The following is a 19,059-nucleotide window of genomic DNA, read 5'->3' on the forward strand; positions in this document are numbered from 1 at the left end:
GGCGTCGGCGGAGCAGCGCGCAGAGCCGAGCGGGGCTCAGCTGTGGTCTCTCAGATTATTTTGGGACTGTATTGTCAGGCGGCAGGATGACGGACTTATCCATATATGTCAGAAGACTCCGACGTTTAAAGATAAGAGAAACAGCTCTGGAGATAATGCAGTGTAAGGGCAGCTCTTTTCGTCTTTACTGGCTGGTTTCCAAGTTAGATAACGAGACTGATATGTGACAACTGCAGAAGATAAACAGAGACCCCCACAACGAACCATTAATCACTACTCCATTTTGAAAAGCCTGTGCACATTGACTGTATTATAAGCGATAGGCGGTGGCCAAATGTCACTAAAAAAAAGGGAAGCAATACATAAATAAAAAAATAAAAATATTTTTTTTGATAAACAGACTCCAAACGTCAACACATATATCTGTTGAATGTAACCCTCCACCACCCTAAATTCCCAGAAAAATACCGAGGATGTGACCTCTGCGTCCTTCGTGGCAGCTAGAGGCGTGGCCTGCGTAATAGCTTCACTCCAGCGACGAAGACACTGTTATAGCTCAGGTAGCTTGTTTATCAGAAGATACCAGCGTATTAAATGATGCCAAAGATCATATTTTCCTTCTTATGTCTTCGAGATTTTTACAACTTAAGTCCTGTTGGGGGCACCGATGAGCCAAGTGTCTTTAAGTGGTGTTTTTGCTCAACCATGTGAAGATGGGTGACAGATTAGAGGAAAAAATAGAACTCTTGACCGTATAATGAGGGGGTCCAGTGGCCCTGTTATGTTGTGGGATGGAGGCATTTTGTGGGCGCTGTTTGGGTTCACATGTCCTCTTGGAGGGAAGGGTGACTGCAAATGAATTCAAAATGAGTTCTGAGTAAACATCTTTATCCGCTTATGAGGGTGCCCTCTGGGTATCACGAGCTCTCAGCCTAAATATACACTTATGGGAGATTTTAGATAAAGTCTTTGAGGGAACATCTTTAGTCAGAAGAGAACAAATGCTAAACACAGTGGCGGTGTATTGGTGTCAGATGTTGACACACACACACACACACACACACACACACACACACACACACACACAGCAATGTTATGCTTAACTATGAAAATGAAGCTATGAATCTATGTAAATCTAAATGAGTTGCATACATTTTCCATAACGGAATGCTGAATGTTGGATATAAAACTGTGTTACTAATTTTTATTGCCGTTTTTTTACCACTAGATTTTTAAAATCTTTTTTATATCACTTCAAAAATGAGAAAATATATTGCAAAGAGCCAGGGAAAAAACACCCAAACCAAAAAGGAAACAAACAAAAAAAATATATGCCCTTTAATAATTAAATATCCAAATCAACCACAGAGACTACATATTTACTTAACTCTTACTGATCTGCATGTCCAGTCAATAAAATGCAGTAAAATAAAGATGCAAATGTACATTTTGGACATTTTCTTTCCTCCCCTGCTTGAAGAAAAATATGCTATTGAAGCAAAAATCTCAAAAGTGACCAGTCCATGAATAAAATCCACGTTATTATTCATCTGATTTGTTTTTCAGCCTCATACTTTGTCAGCCAACCATATGAAACATCTATGATTCTACAGGCACCACATATTGATTAGTGCCTGTTTATGGCCTCAGTGCATCTCAGAACTTATTTGCTTATTTTGACTCACATGTTTGAGCATGTGGTTTGTGAGTGTCATCTAACCACTAAATCTCATTTAACAGGTTTCAGTTTCTCCACAAGAGCGAAAGGTTTTGCCACTGAACTTCAGAGACTCTCAAGGAAGTAAATCTCGGTGTACTGAATATTTGTGTTTTAACAAGTTGCTTCCCCATACATAGTAAAAACAGTCTTGTAGGGACAGAAAGACTTCCTTAACGCCACCTGTGAGCACTACACATTAATGCTATTGGTGCTGTTTTATTTGTGTCTTTAAGGTTTAGACATCCTAACATTTGCATCACATGTATGGTAAAATAACTATAAAACGTGATGATTTCACCTCCACCTACTACTCAAATACGTCCTTTTAATTAATGTTGTTTTCATTGAGCCTCCACAAAATAGCCCATTGAGGCTCTTCACCATCAGAAAACTTGTAGTAACTCTGCTTTTTTAACAAGCAACACTAAGGCAGTCAGCACAGACCGGCGCTTTTCTTTTCATGTCTCTTGTTTTCATCTTGACGGCTATTTAGATATACTGATAGGTCACGGGGGCATTTCACGCCGTGCCATGCTCAAAAATGTCATGAATAACTATCTCTAATGTTTCACTGAAAAACTATTAGGAATAGCATTTGCGGTATTTGGTGACAAGATAATGTTAAATTGTTAAGTGTTAAGAAGTGATAGCATCTTTTCTTACCTGAGCAGGTTTGTTGTGGTGTTTTGTGAAGTGTGGAAAGTCAGGGAGCATCCAGCCAGCCTGTCTTTGATGTCGCTGTTTAGTCTCTGGTAAAGAGACCCAGCTTTTTGGACTGCAATCATCACAGGAGGAGATTTGTTGTCCAGTCTTAAGTGCAGAACACCTCAAAAAGTGCTGTTGTCTTTTTCATAGATGAGTAAACACTATTCACAATAGAAGTTGGAAAATAGAAGTTAGAACATCAACAGCAGCAATAAAATCACAGGGACAGTATAATACACACACCCCACGTGAATTAGTGACCTAACTCATATAAAAGAGCTGAAATCTGCAAAGGCAGAAATCAGAGAGCAGCGACTCAGGCAGTGAGGGGGGATGCCTTTTAAGGACATGTTCAGCAGTGTTATGTTCCACTTGGTACTGCTGTTCCAGAGAAGGTGCTGGTGTGTGTAGTGTTGTTAGTGAGTTATGCAACAGGAGGATAACAAAAAAACATGAAGCTGAGATTACAGGGCATGATTAACTTTACAAAACAATGACAGAGACAATTAGAATTAAATTAGATAGAAAAAATCCCCCCAAAAAACAGCTTGATAGACTCACCACATGAAATTGTTCTTTCTCCTTATGCACAAAATATGCGTTACTTTGTAGAACAAATATGTTAATCCTAATCAGACGGTCTGAAGGATTCTGTCATAACATGCATCACCTCTTGCTGCGACTGTGTGATGTGCAAAAATGAGTCTGAAGAACAAGCAGAATGACAACAGATTGTTTCACAATTACTTCTTCCGAAATGTTTTTTAAAAGTGCTTCCTCTATTGAAACTGGAAGTGGCCTCATAGTTTTATGACGACGAACGAGTCCTTCGACATATTTATTTTCAACCACACAAACGGGCTCTATTGCAAATTCCTGGGTAATCTGCGATCTTTCCCCAACAAAGTCAAACCAAAACATATGAAAACACATGTATGTCTCAAACACCTGCAAAAAAAAGCACCGTCCTGTCACGACATACTAACATGTCAGGACAGGAAACAAACAGGCATATTCAGTACCAGTAAATCAGTGACTCTGACAGTTTCTTCAAGCTTTTATGATAACATTCATGAGGTTTTCTTTCCCTGTGATATACCAGTGCATTTGCTCTTTTAAAAAAATTAATTATTAATTATTATTTTTAACCAACATCCATATAGGACATGGACATAGAACAAGTAAAACAAGACAAGTTGAAACAGACAGGATAAAAGAGGGATAGCAATAAAAAGTAAACCCAAAATCAACCTGATTTATATGTGTGTACACACAAATGCACACAAGTCCACCTGAATAAAGACACATGTCTGCACACATACCTACACACACACATATACAGATACATACACATATTCAAGGGTGGAAGAAAAACAAAAACAGGAAAAAAAAATACATGCATGCACAGCTATACATGTACATAGTGACATATGTAGATGGACTTAAGTACTGATGGGCATTTTGATTTCAATTTTACAAAACAGATAGAGCAGTTCTGATGGCGGGATTCTTAGGAGGGAGAGAGAAAGTGGGAGAAAGATGGAAAAGAGACAAAAAAACAGCACATAGAAGTATGTAGGGTGTATGTAGAGCCTATTGTGACTTCCCTAGATTGTAATGTTGAGTATTTTTCTTGTGCTGTAGTCTGTCAGCCCTGAGTTTCTCCCAAACCTTATTGGAGGAGGCCAGACCAGAGCATGGCTGCCAGGCAAAAACAGCCCCCCCACCCCCCAAATTATATGGCAGTCAATGGTAATCTAGGTTTACATTGCTAGTTGTTGGCTGTAGCTATTATGGAGCTTCCTTGCAGAGTTGTCAGGGACTTTTCAGCTGTAACTACAATTATAACAGTGATGGGGGTGGTTTGTTTATAACTATTAGTGGCTCTGCTCCAGTTCCAGATTTTTATTGGAGTGAACTCATTTTCGTGTCAAACCACTATTACCATTCAGTTGGTGTCCTTGTGTGTAACCTGTAGAAGATGAAGGCCTAACAAGAAGTGTGTAGGTCCTCTTGTGAGTGTGTGAGAAGTAATTCAATTCAATTTTATTTATATAGCGCCAAATCACAACAAAAGTCGCCTCAAGGTGCTTCATAGATACAGAGACAACCCCAACAATCATATGACCCCCTATGAGCAAGCACTTTGGCAACAGTGGGAAGGAAAAACTCCCTTTTAACAGGAAGAAACCTCCGGCAGAACCAGGCTCAGGGAAGGGCGGGGCCATCTGCTGCGACCGGTTGGGGTGAGAGAAGGAAACAGGATACAGACATGCTGTGGAAGAGAGACAGAGAATAATAACAGGTATGATTCAATGCAGAGAGGTCTGTTAATACATAGTGAGTGAGAAAGGTGACTGGAAAGGAAAAACTCAATGCATCATGGGAATCCCCCGGCAGCCTATGTCTATTGCAGCATAACTAAGGGAGGATTCAGGGTCACCTGGTCCAGCCCTAACTATATGCTTTGGTTAGGGCTGGACCAGGTGGACCAATGTTAGTTAAGTAACATTTCCAAGATATAGGCTGAGCCCCTCGGAAGCAAAAAGGGATCTGAACAGGGAGTTTTCGTGAAACGGCTTTTCAACTGATGTCCACGCTGTTCGTTTGTTAACAAAAGAAAAGTCTATTTATGGTACATCTCACATTAATCAGCCACGTGTCATTGGAAAAACATAGACTGATATCAGTGATGTTGTGTATCACTGCATTCAAAGACTATGTGTAGATAGATATCTAAGCTTCAAACGCCTGCAAAGAACAAGAAACAACCAACGTCCTGTAAAAACAAGTCAGGACAGGAACAACACAGATGTGTTCAGTACCAGGGAATCTGTACCTCTGACAGTTTCCACAAAGCTGAACATTACAGTTACTCTTATGTTGTAACTATCATGTTGTAACAGGGAATCCCGGAGTGTTTTTTGTATATTTAAAAGTGCCTTTGTTCTAGAGCATGACAGGAGTCACAGAAGTGGCACAAAGTTGAGAACAACAGAGGTTTAGCGGTGCAACAGGATGGATGCCAAGGAGATTCGCCCTGGACTCATCTGTGGAACTGGTGTCGGATATAGTGGAGGAGTTGGGCCCAGTAAGAAGGCCTTTCCAAGCAAGCAAGACATAACTGGTGAAAACAGTGATTTCTGTAAGGGTTAGAGCAGCTGTTCAAGACTGTTGGACCTGTAAATACAATTTAAAAGTCAGACTTCTAGCTTGGTTTTAGCTTATTTTTTATATGCCCTGGGCTTGTTTTATTATAAATAAATGTTACGTTCTACTCTTGAGGTTTGGACTCCTTGACTACCACTGCCCTTTTATTTTTCAGCTGCTCTCCATCTTATGGAAAAGGTTCTTCCTCTTGCTTCTCCTTTTCCCTTGTTACAACAAACTACAACTTTGAATTCTTATCAATTTTAAATATTTTTTAAAAGCAGTAGGTTAATAACAACACACACTCAGAAATGTTACGGCTGAAATGAAATTGAATTACATGTAAACTTTACCTGGAATTTTGTGACATAAGTGCAATATAGATGTTACATTTTATGAAATTTGTTCCAATAAATGAACTTCATTGGTATAAATTCAAGCACATTTTTCTTTAATGATTCACTATTTGAATAAATAAACCTTTGATTTTGTATATTTCAATTGTATTTTACTCAAAATTATTGTTTCATATTATAAAAGGTGAAGAATCTTTTTTTTAGTGTACGTCTTTAACCAAGTGTCTGTTTTCTCAGTAAACACACAGTTACAAAACTGGACTTTCAGTTAACACAATAAGCATGTGACACACAAACGCACAGGACTCACAAACATACTGCTGGACCAGTAACACAGCAACGCAAGTCCTTAATGTATTTTTATGTAGAAAACAATTAATGTGAATTTTGTGGTTTTAAAAACAATTATGAAGATAATGCGTGGTGGCATCAGGAAGTAAAATGAGTAAAATGTTTTACAGGAATGTAGTCGAGCAAGACTCGGCTCACTCATACTTGTTTTCTTTGAAAGCTTGCTGCCTTCTAACGCCAAGACAAGCTAGACAGCAGCTGCAGTCAGTCAAAGGTATCCTCAAACTCAGCATTGTGACGTATAAAGTGCAGTAGTCCAAACAACATACCAGCAGCTATTCCAGAGTTTTCCCACTCTTGTGAGACGCAAGGACAGTCCTGATGTCCTCTTATTTGTTACCTGTATGTGTTTTGAGAGTATATTAAATTGTCACTATGGTCTCCTGAGAGGAGCCTTTGATAAGAACAAATAAAATGTCACAACTGCATCTCAAAGGTTTTGGCTTGGCATCAAATCAATACAGGTCACAACGTCATCTACAAGCATCATCGTCCACGAGACTCCTGCCTGAGCTCATCTATCAACCTGTCCGACACTATTGCACACAAGACGGAGCTCAGGGCTGATCCCTGATGTAATCCCACCTCCACCTTGAACCCATCTGTCACTTCTACAGCACACGTCACACTGCCCCTCTATTCTCATATTTATTCTGCACCACCTTCACATATTTCACTGCCATACAGCGAGACTCTTCTGGATCAATTTACTTCATTTTTCATGGCATTTTATATCATTTTCTTTTTGCAAATTTTCTAATCATATGAATTTTGTGACTATCATTGTGACTTTCCTTGAATGCTCTTTTGACCTTCCTTTGCAGAATGATGGTAGTGCATACTTTAGCACCATCTACTGAGGAGGAAGAGTTTCCTCATGTGCATTTTAAATGTGACATTAAATTTGACCAAATTTACTTTTTCCCTTTTTGTTTAAGGTGGAAATTTGAACTTCTTCAGTTACAAAAATGAAAGTAATTATTTAAAGTTGAAAACTTAGTATATTTTAACATTTAACACATGCTTAAAGGTTGGGAAGCAGGAGGATTTGCCGTTTCCCTTTCTTTTTAATTCTTTTTAATTTAGGTTTTAATGAATTCATAGAGCTCAATGGAAGTCATGTCCAGCTGTTAAAATCCGAATAGCAGCAAATTTTTAATGCGAGCTCTTTGTGGAGGTATCTACAATCCTTCCAGGTGTTTGTTTATTAATTCATAGCAATATTCAAATGTCCGTAAAACATAATTACACTAAGTTTTTAATTCTCTTTAAGCTAATTGAAGTAAGAATAAAAAAGGAATGTAAAAAGGCAACAATAACTTTTACGGGTTTTTTGTAATTAAAGAATTTTACATTTCCCAGAAGCCTCTTTGTCTTTACTTTTTATCATTTCTGAGAACACAACAAGTAATTGCAAGTATGTGCATATGTTAAAGTATTGTTCTGTAATTATTCTTTTTTAAAAGCAACTAATTATAAGTAAAATGATCTTTAAAATGAACACACCGAAAGCTACAAGGACAACTCAGGTTTTCACAACATGTTTCAGGCTTTGCGGGAACCGGGACGGAGTGAGCACTCTTCGCGTCCTCCCGCTCTCACTCGGTCGGTAACCAAGCCGAGGCTTCCCTGCTTTTGCTATGACAACAAAGAAACGATCCCGGTACATTCCCTGTTGTTTGGCCCCTGGTCACTAGGTAACAGCAACGCGAATCCAAGAAAAACACCCGGAAAAGATCCCCGATTGTTCTTCTGTTCGTTTAAACGAAGAACACCAGAAGACGCTTCTTTACGCATCAGAATTCCTGAGCGACAAATCCACTAAAAGACATGACGACGCATTCTCTTCCTTTTTTAGAGAACAGTCCTGGTCAAAAACTCCAGGTGGGAAATGGAGTAAACAACATTTTTGTGACACAGTCGCAGGACAGCAGGTAGGCCCGTGGTTTTGAGGAGCAGCAAGTTAGTCTGATGTCCCCATTCATACATGCCTTTACTGTCTTAGACTGTTACTGACAGTTTTCTCTTCACACACAGAAGGGAAGATGATGCCAATCACATACCAGTTTTAAAAGTGGTAAGATTTGTGCCTTCACAGAAAATAGTCTCACTTCCACACGTTCTATTTCTTCTATTTCCTGCTTTATACCTTTAATTCTATTTGATTTTACTTCTCCTTTTAAACCACTTGGTAACTTTTCTTTTGAGGCGTTTTTCATAAATGCAGCCTGCAAAGGTTTCAGTATTAAAGCATCTGAGTCGTTCTGCTTGTGTGTGTGTGTGTAGCCTTCGAGCAGAGTCTTGGAGGCAGGAGTGACTACTTTGCAAAAGACCCTGGTTCTGAAGAAACAGGCAGAGCTGGATGAGGTGGAGAAGCGACTTGCACTTAAACGGCTGGATTTTAAAGCCTGCATGGAGGCCCTTGCTCAGCGAAGGTCTGAACTTGAAATAAAACTACAAGAGGTGAGCTGAGACCACCTTAAATGAGAAGCAGTAGTAGTTATCCATCATCTGAAAGACACTGTCCTAATGTGGCTGGCTTTTATCTTTTCTTTTCATGCAGACTAAAGAAAAAGTAGGGATATTTGAGAAGTTCGTAGCTGAGAATGAAGCAAAGCGACGCAGAGCGTTAAAGAGCTGTGAAGCTTCACGGGCGCAAAACATTTTTAAAAAGCAGCAGATAAAAGATTTGACAGAACAGCTTAAAGGATTCAGAGACAGGTGAGACCTTGAAATGTTGTTTTTAATTTAAAGATTTCTTTCATGAAGTTGTTTTTTAAGCCCGGCTTTGCCATGGTTTAATTTGCAGGAGGCAAGTTTTAAAGGAGAGAGTGGCAAAATACAAAATCTATGAGGATTATTTGATAAAAACACGAGATTATCTCCCCAGCAGTAAGTTCAAATGCTCATTATTGAGCCTTCAAATGAACTTGCTTTGTTTAGCCTGTTGAGTAAAGCACACAGTCCGTTTCAGATTACCTCGATGACGGGTCTGAATCTCTAGTCATGCCCATCATTCGGCGTCATGAGACCTTATCCATCACACACCAGGAGCTGCTGCAACGTTTGCAACGTATGGAGGCGGAGGTGGAGGAAGGCCAGCGGCAGCTGCAGGATATGAAGGAGGAACACAGCGTAAAGAAACTGGTCAGATATACAAATACGAATGTTAGATGTATCATGTCTTCATAGCAGTACTGTAGTTTATAGCGGTTGATGTGTTTTTGTATGTATTGCAGATGGCCAATAAAGAGCTGTCTGAACTGCAGAGTGAGTTAGAGACCCTCAAAGAGAAGAACAAGCAGGCAGAGGTTAACTTGCAGATGGAGCAAGACTTATCCAGAGAGAAGGTGCCTTCCAGATTAGCTGGATGTGACCCTGCTCATTTATCTTGGGAACTTTGGATCGAAATAATGTCATGTGTGTCCTTCATGTTTCAGGTTACAGAAGTGGGAAGACTGCTTATGGCCATCAGCAACCTTGCAGAACAGTGTTACCTACCAGAATACAGACCGCTGGAAAAGATGAACGCACTGACAATGATGGACATGGTGAAAGTATTTACGTGCAGGATGAGATGATTGTTAGGGTCCATTTTTAGTTTACCCAAATCTTGACTGACCATTTCTTTCAGGAGTACATTCTGGACAAGGTAGACACGGAGAGGAGAGCGAGGAGGATGATGGAGTTGGGGAGTTTGATGACGAGCACAACCGCCGCGGCAAACAAAAGAGAGAGGGGGTCAATGAGAAGCTTTGGAAGTAAAACACAAATCAAAAGTTCAAGTAAAGTCAGCAGGAGTAGTGAGACATTTGGTTGATGTTGTAGTTTGAGTATTCATCACAGTGTTGTCTCTTATGGTTTGTTGAGAGTGGAGGTTCGTTCTTGAGGTGGGGAGAAGCATTTGCTACCACTTCGTAGCAAATAAAGTGTTACCAAAACCTTGAGAAAAAAAAAGCTTGTAGGAGAACATAATGGTTTTTTTTTTCATTATTTGCCTTTATAACATTTGTTCAGTGTTTCAAAAATCTGTGCACCAACCTTTGCACTTAAGACGTCATAGACAAGGAAATGAAAACGTAGCTGTTTGAAATGAGATCCTCATGTTTAACAGGTCATCCGAACTTGTAAATTTGGATTTGGGCACATTGTATTGTGAATGTTGCTTTTATTTAAAAAAATAAATAAAGTGGTCATAATCAAATTATGTAAATGCTCACTCAATCAACAGCAATCCACCACCTTTGCATCATGCAAAACACCAAAAACAAGCAGCCAAGAAAATCTCCTTTGACCCTATTGCCTCACATTTCCCACGTTTCAGAGTTAAAACCTGTGATGCCACGACAATAATGTAAAAAGCTATAGTTTCTTGTTATTTTGGTGATTCGGATTGCTTACCCAAACCTATGACTGGGTGCCCCGAAAGCTTTATTGTAAGCACCCCACCAGCACGATGCATGAAAAATATTATATGAACAATAAAAAACAATTTTAAGTACATTTTTAATACAAATATGATCCTATTTAGCAGATAAAAGCCTGATTCAGTACTTTCATGAGAAACTGAAGACATGGCTCGCACGCTATAAAAACCCCGATCTGGCCCTTTAACACAAGCACGTGGTTTCCGCAAACATCCGGTTTTTAGAAAGTAGGAACGAAAACGCAACAATGTTTTGACACGCGTATTTCTTAACTGTCGTTACGGGTTTTTTATATTGTTTCCAGGTTGTTGAAATATGAAGGTACGTCACGCGGTCAGGTAACTCTTGAAACTGCGGGGGTTTTTTCCAGGTAGTAAAACTGCTTGTTCGTCCACAGATGGAGGATGGCAGCTTGGTTTCATGCAGAGAGGACATTTCTTCGCTGTTCCCTGCGCAAATGCTGAGTGCCAAACAGCAAGTAGGCTATTTCGAAAAAGGGCTGAGGTTGATGTAGTGCAGGTGGTCACGGTCACTTCTCATAACGACTGTAGAATAACCGGACCTGTTGTCCTTTCTCAGGATCTGAGCAGCCAGTTTTCCGCCGTAAGAAAAGTTTGCGGCGACGGCAACTGCTTCTACAGAGCTTTCTGCTTCGCATACTTGGAGTCAGTCCTACACAGTGCCAGGGATTTGCAGAGGTCAGATTTAATTACTGCTGTCACTAATATCACCTGATGATTGAACAGCGTTGATTTGATAAGGGTGGTGCTTGTCTCGCCCCTCTCAATGTTAGGTTCAAGGACAAGATAATCCAGGGCAGCGCAATTTTGGTCTCTGCAGGATTTGAGGAGGATTTCTTCAGGCACCACCTGGACACGGTAAATGCACTCATATTTTTGTTTTTCTCCCAACAAGTTATTAGCATCTCCTCAGACCTCATTAGTAAAATAATGGGGGGGGGGAAATGGCACTTTGTAGCCTGTGAGCTTTGACTTGCCGTTAGATGTGTATGTAGTACATGCATCGAACAAATGATAACTTGGTTTTGGTGTGTGTGTGTGTGTGTGTGTGTGTGTGTGAGAGAGAAAAGATCCTAGTCGTTAGACCAGGGGTCCCCAATCCCAGTCCACGAGGGCCGGTGTCCTGCAGGTTTTAGCTGCGTCCTTGATCCATCACAGCTGATTTAAATGGATAAATTACCTTCTCAACATGTCCTGAAGTTCTCCAGAGGCCTGGTAATGAACTAATCATGTGATTCAGGTGTGTTGACCCAGGGTGAGATCTAAAACCTGCAGGACACCGGCCCTCGGGGACTGGGATTGGGGACCCCTGCATTAGACAGATGTCTGCTTCTCAACTACTTGTGTACTGATTGGACCATTTGCTTTGCGTCTACAATTTCGACTGCAAAACTGTACAAAGATTTTGAATCACCCCTTATTTCCTTACATTTTCCTGGGAAAACGGATGCAGCATTTTACTGAAATGTGCAAAGTAATTGTAATGTAGACTAAGGTTTACAAAAAAAAAAGTTTGTGCAGTGAGCTTTAAAAGTCAATATTTGGTATGACTACATTTTATTTAACACAGCCTGAACACTCTCAGGCATCTCTTGCCATTTCTTAAAAGTCTTCATGGATAGTTCCTCAGGCTTTTCGGAGGACATCCAAAGCCCCCAGGTAGACCTTCCATGGTTTAGATGGCTATAAAACATTGTTTAATTAATCACACTATAAGACCTGTTGCCACCATTTTATTCTGCTGGAACCAAAATGGTGGCAGCAGGCTTAGGAAGTCTGAGTATGTATATCAACCTAATTCAGAATCTGGCCATCTGGATGTATATCTCTCTGTATTACACACCAGTTTGTTCTGATTTTAAAAACACAGTATTACTCCTGCGCTTCACCAGTTTGGCATCCTGCTAGACCTGTGTAGTTATTTTAAAAAGGTGCAGAAAATGACTCTTGAATGAAAACTTACAGGCACCATATTTTCTGTAAAAAAAGCAAAGTCTAATTGTTCCTCTTTCTGTTGAAGGTTCTTCAGGTTGTTGAGCAAAGCCAAGCAGATGTAATTGCACTATTCAGGCTCTTCAATGAGCATACTACCTCCGACAGTGTTGTGCAGTATCTCAGGCTGCTCACTTCAGCACACCTGCAAAACAATGCAGACTTCTTCCGCAACTTTGTGGAAGCACCTGATCTACAGGTCTACTGTCATGAAGTTGGTATCGGCGTTGCTGCCATATACTGCATAAAGAACCTCTGAATTATTTAAAGTGGATAATTTGAAGGATTTTGATTAAAATCTCTTCTCTTCGTTAAGGAAGTGGAGGCTATGGCGATGGAGTGTGATCATGTGGACATCTCGGCTCTGTCTCAGGCTCTGGACATCTCCATCCACATCGTCTCTATGGAAGGCGACGGACAACAGCTGGCTCACCACATCATTCCAGAAAATGGGGACCCATCCCTGCATCTCCTCTACCACACATCTCATTACGATATTCTCTACCCTCGGGCACAACTATGACCAACGAAACTCTGCTCGAATCAGGAATATTGACTCCGGTTGAATAAATTCCAACTGGACTTGAAGACACTTACAAAATTAGATTTTTATAAAATCTTGCAGTTTACAGGAATCCATCATCTGGGGATGAGCATCTGTTGCACAATGTGCACTAAACATTTAGAGACTTTAAAATGCTGTTTACTTTTTTTACCCTTTTTATAAATTGTGTCATTTGAAGTTTTTTAATAAACCTCTCAATAAACAAGTCATTTTGCCTTCTGCTTCTGTTTTTTCTGCCGTGGATGGATACTCGTCTCTGGTTTCTTCTGTGTTGAAACCCTGGTTAGGGCACTCTCCATCCCAGCAAGGGGCATTTGGGGCAGGGGGAGCTTTCCCATTTGAGTAGGATACTTGGTCTTCATTACATTCTTGAAAATGGGCAGTGAAATCAAACGCTTCAACTCCTTTTTCATCCCCTTCACCATCCTCTGCTGCTCTCTGTCTGCATCCTCATCATTTGCATTGCCTGTGGAAATGTGTGGACTTAATTTTCTGCATTGAAACTTTATTTTGAAATGCAAACTCGTTTTAAAACGTGCTGGTTTTACCAAGTAATAAGTCATCATCCAGATCCACCTCCAGGGCTTCTGCTGCTTGCTTGAGCCAGGAGTTGTGGTGTTTCTCCTTGCTGTTGTAGTACTCTACCTTTTCAATTCTCCTGGCTAAGTTTACTCGCTCCTGTGGAGGAACCCAAGTTATATCAGTTAAACCCTTTAACATCAAAAATGGACAGGACCTTATGCTGATGGATCTCACCATGATTGCATCCATGCATCTGGTCTCTATGGGAAATGTGGGAAGCTCTTCGTCCTTTCCAAGACTCTTGCATATCTTTTTGAAGTTCATCATGTCATCTGGGCTTACTAGCAGCATACAGAGGCCCTCTTTAGTCGCTCTTGCTGTTCTCCCACTCCGATGCACGTACGTCTCAGATGTTCTAGGAACCTGGTATGAACAAATCACTTCTTGAGGAACAGTGCTCATTACATTGCTGTAGTTATAAGCCGTTGCCCAACATTCATCTTTTAAGCTGGTTTTTATTGTAAGGTAAAGACCCTCCTATGAGCAAGCATTTGGCAACAAAACTCCCTTTTAACAGGAAGAAACCTCCAGCAGAAAAAGACTGATGTGCAACCATCTGCTGAAACTGGTTGGGGGTGAGGGGAGGCAAAAGACACATTGATGAAGAGAGCTAGAGTTTAATAACAAATGATAAATGCACAGTCGTGTATAAACACTGAGTGCATCACGGGAAACCTGCAGGGACTGTGTTTTGTGGCTAATTGATAACCTCTTATTCATGCTGGAGAATCCTTGGGCAACTGTTTAAGGGGTTACCTGGTAGTGAATAACATGCTGGACATTGGGGATATCCAGGCCTCTTGCTGCCACATCAGTAGTCAGGAGAACACAACTGTGAAGAGAAACAAAAGAAATGGCAATGTCAAAGCTAGGTGCCTTTAAAAAAAAAAGAAATCACTAATGTTTTACAGTAAATACAGCTCAAGACTGCTGCTGATTACAGGAACTACAAAAACCATCAGGACTTGAATGTGTCAAATGTTTAAAATGTGAATACTTTAAAACCATTTTTAAATTTGTGAAAGTAGATAAAGACAAAACTATTTCAGGCATTTTTGTGCATACTAGACGAATTCCTTACTCCCACAGTTAAAGTTTAGATGTCACCAGTGGCACACAGTTACTGGATAAATGCTGAAGACAACTTGATGTTGCTACTGCAAATGTGAGCACAACTCACTTCTCCCTCTCAGCGAACCTCTCCAGGTTTTTCAGCCGTTGTTTCTGGTGCATGTTGGCATGTAGAGGCAGCGGAGTACAGTCTAGTATAACCAGCAGAGAATTCAGCCTCTTTATACAGTCAATACTGTTGGCAAACACCATGGTGCGCCCAGGATACTGGAGCAGGAAGTAATAGAGGTAGAAGTCCTTCTCATCCTTCTGACAGTGGATTTGAGTCTCAATCAGTGTCTCCACAGTTGCCTCCTTCCTGGTGAGGTCAATGACTTTGGGCTTGGACTTAATCCCCACTTTCTCCATAAGAATTTCCAGCTTGTTCCTCTGGTCCAGATTCTTCTTCTTCTTTTGAAGGAGGCGAGTGGGAAGGCTGTGAACCATCGTCAAAGTGGCAGAGAACACAAAAGTTTGCCTAGTGGGATTGAAGTGTGTCGTATTTAGCATTTCCAGCAAATTCTCCAGCTCGGCAAAATGACCTCTTTCTACCATGCGATCAGCTTCATCAATGACCAGACACCTGTGTCATAGGAAGAAGAGGAATTAAGAAAGGATAACAAAAATCTAACAAATAGGCCTGCCTGAAAGACCTTTATCACAGAACACAGAATCAGGCTCTTTCACACATGATATGATTTGAGGGTTAAAAGCAGTGTCAGTAATCGGTGAAGGAAAAAACAAAACAAAACTTATTGTGATATTTTGTGTGGCGATATTGTATTGATACAGGAACACCAAATATTAATATTTTATTAAATACATTAAAATACTCTGGGAAAACTTTGAAAAGAGGGCTCGATTCACCTGATAGGAGGCACCCTTCCTACTAACAGGTGTAGTCTGATTTGGACTGACTGCAATCACTCTGCAAATAATTGTTATCTAATATATGAAACCAGACAGATAGCCAACATGTTTCCATGAGTCTGAATGAGTCTCTCAATGTGCACAGTTCATCAACTGGCTGCCAGCTGGTTCTATTTTAGTTATATTCCCATAAAAATAGGAAGGTCAATGAGCGCAAGTTAAATGTTAATAGTAAACTAAAGTAAAATAATAAAAAAATAATACTTTAGGAAATAACTTGCAGTTTAAAAAAGGTGATATATTTTATTGGAATACTCAGCATATCACAAAATAATAAAAATCATGATAATATCATAAGTGAAGTACTGTGATAATATTGTATCGATTACCACCTCTAGCAAATAAGTCAGACAGTCTTAAATTAAGACTCACCTGAGCTGCCTGAGGTTGACCAGATGTGGGTGCCTCTCCTTGATCAAATCCCACAAACGCCCCGGAGTTGCTATGATGATCTCTGGCCTGCGTTTCAGCACTCGTCTTTGTTTCTGCTGTGCCATTCCACCCACCACTAAGGCTGTTTTTATATCTGCACAGCAGGAAAACATTAGCTATGCTGACATTTATACATCTCTTACGAGAAAACTGCTATCGTAACACTCTGATGAGCTATGACTTACCTGTGAATTTTGCGACAGCATCAATATGATGTTTGACCTGAACAGCCAGCTCCCTGGTGGGAGTGAGAACCAGTCCTAAGAGGGGCTGACTCTGAGCACCAGCGGGTTTTTCATCAAAATCAAAGTCTGCATTCTTGATTACCCGAACACATCCAAGCTGTTCATCTTCTACGTCGCTGTGTTCATCTTCATCTGAGTCTCCTTGATTCTGATCTTCAGCACCTTCATCGTTTTCTTTAGAAGCCTCCACTCCCTCCTCTTGGTCCTCTTCAGCTGATTTTGTACACTCATCTACAGGTGGTAAGTACAAACTCTCCACCTTTGTGACTGGTTCAGCGTCATCATTAGGTTTTTCTGGGCTATTCTTCCACTCCAGGATGGTATGGATTATGGGAATGCCGAAAGCCAGTGTCTTACCACTTCCTGTAAGTACAACATCCGTATTAGCTCCACTTTTAAAAATCTGTGAACAGAACATGACACTATAAACCTATCACTTTTATCTTACCAGTTTCAGCTGCTCCCAGTATATCCATACGATCCCTGATAGCTGGAGGCAAACACAGGGCTTGGATCGGTGTCGGTGAACCAAATCCAAGACTGCTCAGTGCCCTCAGGACAGGTGGGGGGACAAACAGGTCCTTCCACGCACTCATGTCAACATTTTTGTCTTCAGAACCAGAAAGTGCAGCGTTTGTCCAATTTTTTGCCTTCTTGTGTGGGGCCTTTGTCACTTTATCTTGACTGGATTTTTCTTTTTCCAGATCTGATGAAGACTCTGGGTTCGGCTGTTCTTCTGGGACTGTATCCTGCACTGTCTGCTGCCCTTTCCCCCTTTTCTTCTTCTTCTTCCTGCTTCTCTTTGCATCTTTGGGATCAGCAGTGATGGCTGCAGAATCATTTTCATCGGCCTCACCTGCTACCTCATCCTCTCCTCCCTCAGTGGCAGCATTATCCTTCTGCTTTACGTCTTGTGCAGAAATATTTTCCGACTCCGTTGCAATCCCTTTCTTGTTTTTCCTCTTTTTCTTGGCTTTTTTCTTCGCTGGCTCACTTGTGCTCTCCCCCTCTTTGTTCTCAGAGTCTCCTTTCTCTCCAGCCGCCTCGCCGTCACCAGCTTTTCTTTTCTGTGCTTTCTTCTTCTTCTCCCTTTTCAGCTCTTTTGCTGCTTTGGCCGCAGCCTCCTCACTGTTTATTAAACGGTAATCCGTGAGCTCTTCGAAACACACCAGACCCTCCAAGCCCTCCTCGGAGAAGACGCTGGGATCGAGGTCTATGGTTTTCCATTTGCCTTTCATGTCGATGCAACGTTTCGCTGGCTTCCCTAGCCCGGTGGACATGCCTTTGTTTTTCGCCTTCATCTTCTTTGTCTTCATTTTTCTGAAAAAAAGTAAAGGTGTAAAATAAGTGACTTTAGCCGACCTCGTGAAGTTCCTAACGTGTAGTTATTAAAAGCGCACGTGCACCCCACGTTTCTTAATGCCAGCGGACAACTATTAACCGATAATTAACAGAAACTAAGCGTACAAAGTCTCCAGTAAACTACTAGTTGAATTAGTAAGTACTAAAGTCTTACCTCGACTGAGTGTAGGCTCTCTTAGACTTCTGCTACGATTACAACAACGCGAGACACGAGGGCGCAGCCATGACAGTGTTGATCACGTGGTTTGAAAAACTTTATTTAAACAACAGGCGCTGTTTCAATTTCTCTGGTCATTTTTTTATACGTAACCCCTTATACCGCCTATATAAACGTTTAGAAAAAATTAATAAACGTTTAAATAATACCCGAGGATGTCAAGGGTTTCAGTTTGTCAGCTTTCAGTTCAAGGATAATACGCTGTAATTTCTTAAGGTGTATTGAAGTTTGTGCCGAGGGAGTTGCTTCGCTACAGTAGTATTTATTATTCGTAGCAAAGATAATTACAGTTATTTTTTAATGAAGGTTGTACCTGACAAACTAGCATATAATCTAGTACATAAATGAATAAACGCATTTGTGGAAAAGAAAGTTTTCGTTGGGCTCTGCCGTCCTGTAAAATAAAATAAAATAAAATAAAATAAAATAAAATAAAATAAAATAAAATAAAATAACTACACCCTCATGTTTCAGGAGCTTGCGGGACCACCTTTAACGGCGTATAACTGAAGTAATCGTTTTCTGTGTGACTCTCTGGGAGTCTCCCACATCATTGTTTAAGAATTTTAGCCCACGTAGCAAGAGTACTCTTGCTTCAATTCTTGAAGGTTGCAGGCATTCATTTATACACAGCTCTCTTAACGTCCTGCCACAGCATTTCAGTCGAGTTGAGGACTTTGACTGGATCACCGAGTCAACATCTTGATTCTTTCCTTTTTCAGCCATTCTGTTGTAGCTTTGCCCAAACCCGCAATGTTCTGTTTCATTACACATTGAAATTTGATCATTTGACTCATTTGCATACAAAGAGTTCACTTATGACTCAATGACCACAAGATCCCAAAAGTCCTTTGATATGATATGTTGTGTTTGGTTTTCACAAAACATGGCGTTG

The 19,059-nt window shown here is 40.5% G+C and overlaps 4 protein-coding genes across 9 annotated transcripts in view; 2 read left to right on the forward strand and 2 right to left on the reverse strand.

The window, feature by feature from the left end:
* Window positions 1–3,365, reverse strand: part of LOC102290464 (ankyrin repeat and SOCS box protein 2) — a 6,255-nt gene extending 2,890 nt beyond the window's left edge. Inside the window, exons 1-2 of one of the 3 annotated variants that reach the window (XM_005916718.3) lie at window positions 2,987–3,365; window positions 2,384–2,586 (exon numbers count right to left, since the gene is read on the reverse strand). In XM_005916718.3, coding sequence (XP_005916780.1) covers window positions 2,384–2,505 — 122 coding nt within the window. In that variant the 5' untranslated portion in view covers window positions 2,506–2,586; window positions 2,987–3,365. Of the gene's footprint in view, window positions 1–2,383 lie in introns of all 3 variants that reach the window. The other 2 variants (XM_042218204.1, XM_042218203.1) reach the window with 2 other exon arrangements.
* A 4,493-nt stretch (window positions 3,366–7,858) lies between these two features.
* si:ch1073-416d2.4 (coiled-coil domain-containing protein 42 homolog) lies at window positions 7,859–10,486 on the forward strand. Of its 3 annotated transcripts, XM_005916720.3 has the most exons (9): window positions 7,862–8,216; window positions 8,320–8,359; window positions 8,569–8,745; window positions 8,846–9,003; window positions 9,092–9,174; window positions 9,257–9,429; window positions 9,522–9,632; window positions 9,723–9,839; window positions 9,917–10,486. In XM_005916720.3, exons 1-9 carry the CDS (start codon window positions 8,113–8,115, stop codon window positions 10,100–10,102), a joined length of 1,149 nt encoding a protein of 382 aa, XP_005916782.3. In that variant the 5' UTR covers window positions 7,862–8,112; the 3' UTR covers window positions 10,103–10,486. The 3 variants fall into 3 exon arrangements, with proteins under 3 accessions (XP_042074140.1, XP_042074139.1, XP_005916782.3); XM_042218206.1 differs by having other exon boundaries at window positions 7,859–8,216; window positions 9,522–9,833; XM_042218205.1 differs by having other exon boundaries at window positions 7,860–8,216; window positions 9,522–9,839.
* A 373-nt stretch (window positions 10,487–10,859) lies between these two features.
* Window positions 10,860–13,495, forward strand: LOC121814094 (ubiquitin thioesterase OTUB2-like). 2 transcript variants are annotated; one of them, XM_042218209.1, is made up of 6 exons: window positions 10,860–11,030; window positions 11,107–11,187; window positions 11,289–11,407; window positions 11,503–11,587; window positions 12,750–12,920; window positions 13,038–13,495. In XM_042218209.1, the coding sequence occupies exons 1-6, from the start codon at window positions 11,025–11,027 to the stop codon at window positions 13,242–13,244; spliced, it is 669 nt and encodes a 222-aa protein (XP_042074143.1). In that variant the 5' UTR covers window positions 10,860–11,024; the 3' UTR covers window positions 13,245–13,495. The 2 variants fall into 2 exon arrangements, with proteins under 2 accessions (XP_042074143.1, XP_042074142.1); XM_042218208.1 differs by having other exon boundaries at window positions 10,876–11,030; window positions 12,750–12,935.
* ddx24 (DEAD (Asp-Glu-Ala-Asp) box helicase 24) lies at window positions 13,315–18,216 on the reverse strand. The gene is made up of 9 exons (XM_005916721.3): window positions 18,102–18,216; window positions 17,034–17,905; window positions 16,526–16,948; window positions 16,281–16,434; window positions 15,049–15,561; window positions 14,625–14,700; window positions 14,043–14,231; window positions 13,835–13,964; window positions 13,315–13,752 (listed from the first exon to the last, which is right to left on the reverse strand). Exons 2-9 carry the CDS (start codon window positions 17,899–17,901, stop codon window positions 13,493–13,495), a joined length of 2,613 nt encoding a protein of 870 aa, XP_005916783.1. The 5' UTR covers window positions 17,902–17,905; window positions 18,102–18,216; the 3' UTR covers window positions 13,315–13,492.
* Between the last annotated feature and the right edge of the window lie 843 nt (window positions 18,217–19,059).

This window comes from Haplochromis burtoni, unplaced genomic scaffold (assembly GCF_018398535.1).
Source record: "Haplochromis burtoni strain Fernald_Lab_line unplaced genomic scaffold, NCSU_Asbu1 Contig_16, whole genome shotgun sequence".
NCBI classification, from domain to species: domain Eukaryota; kingdom Metazoa; phylum Chordata; class Actinopteri; order Cichliformes; family Cichlidae; genus Haplochromis; species Haplochromis burtoni.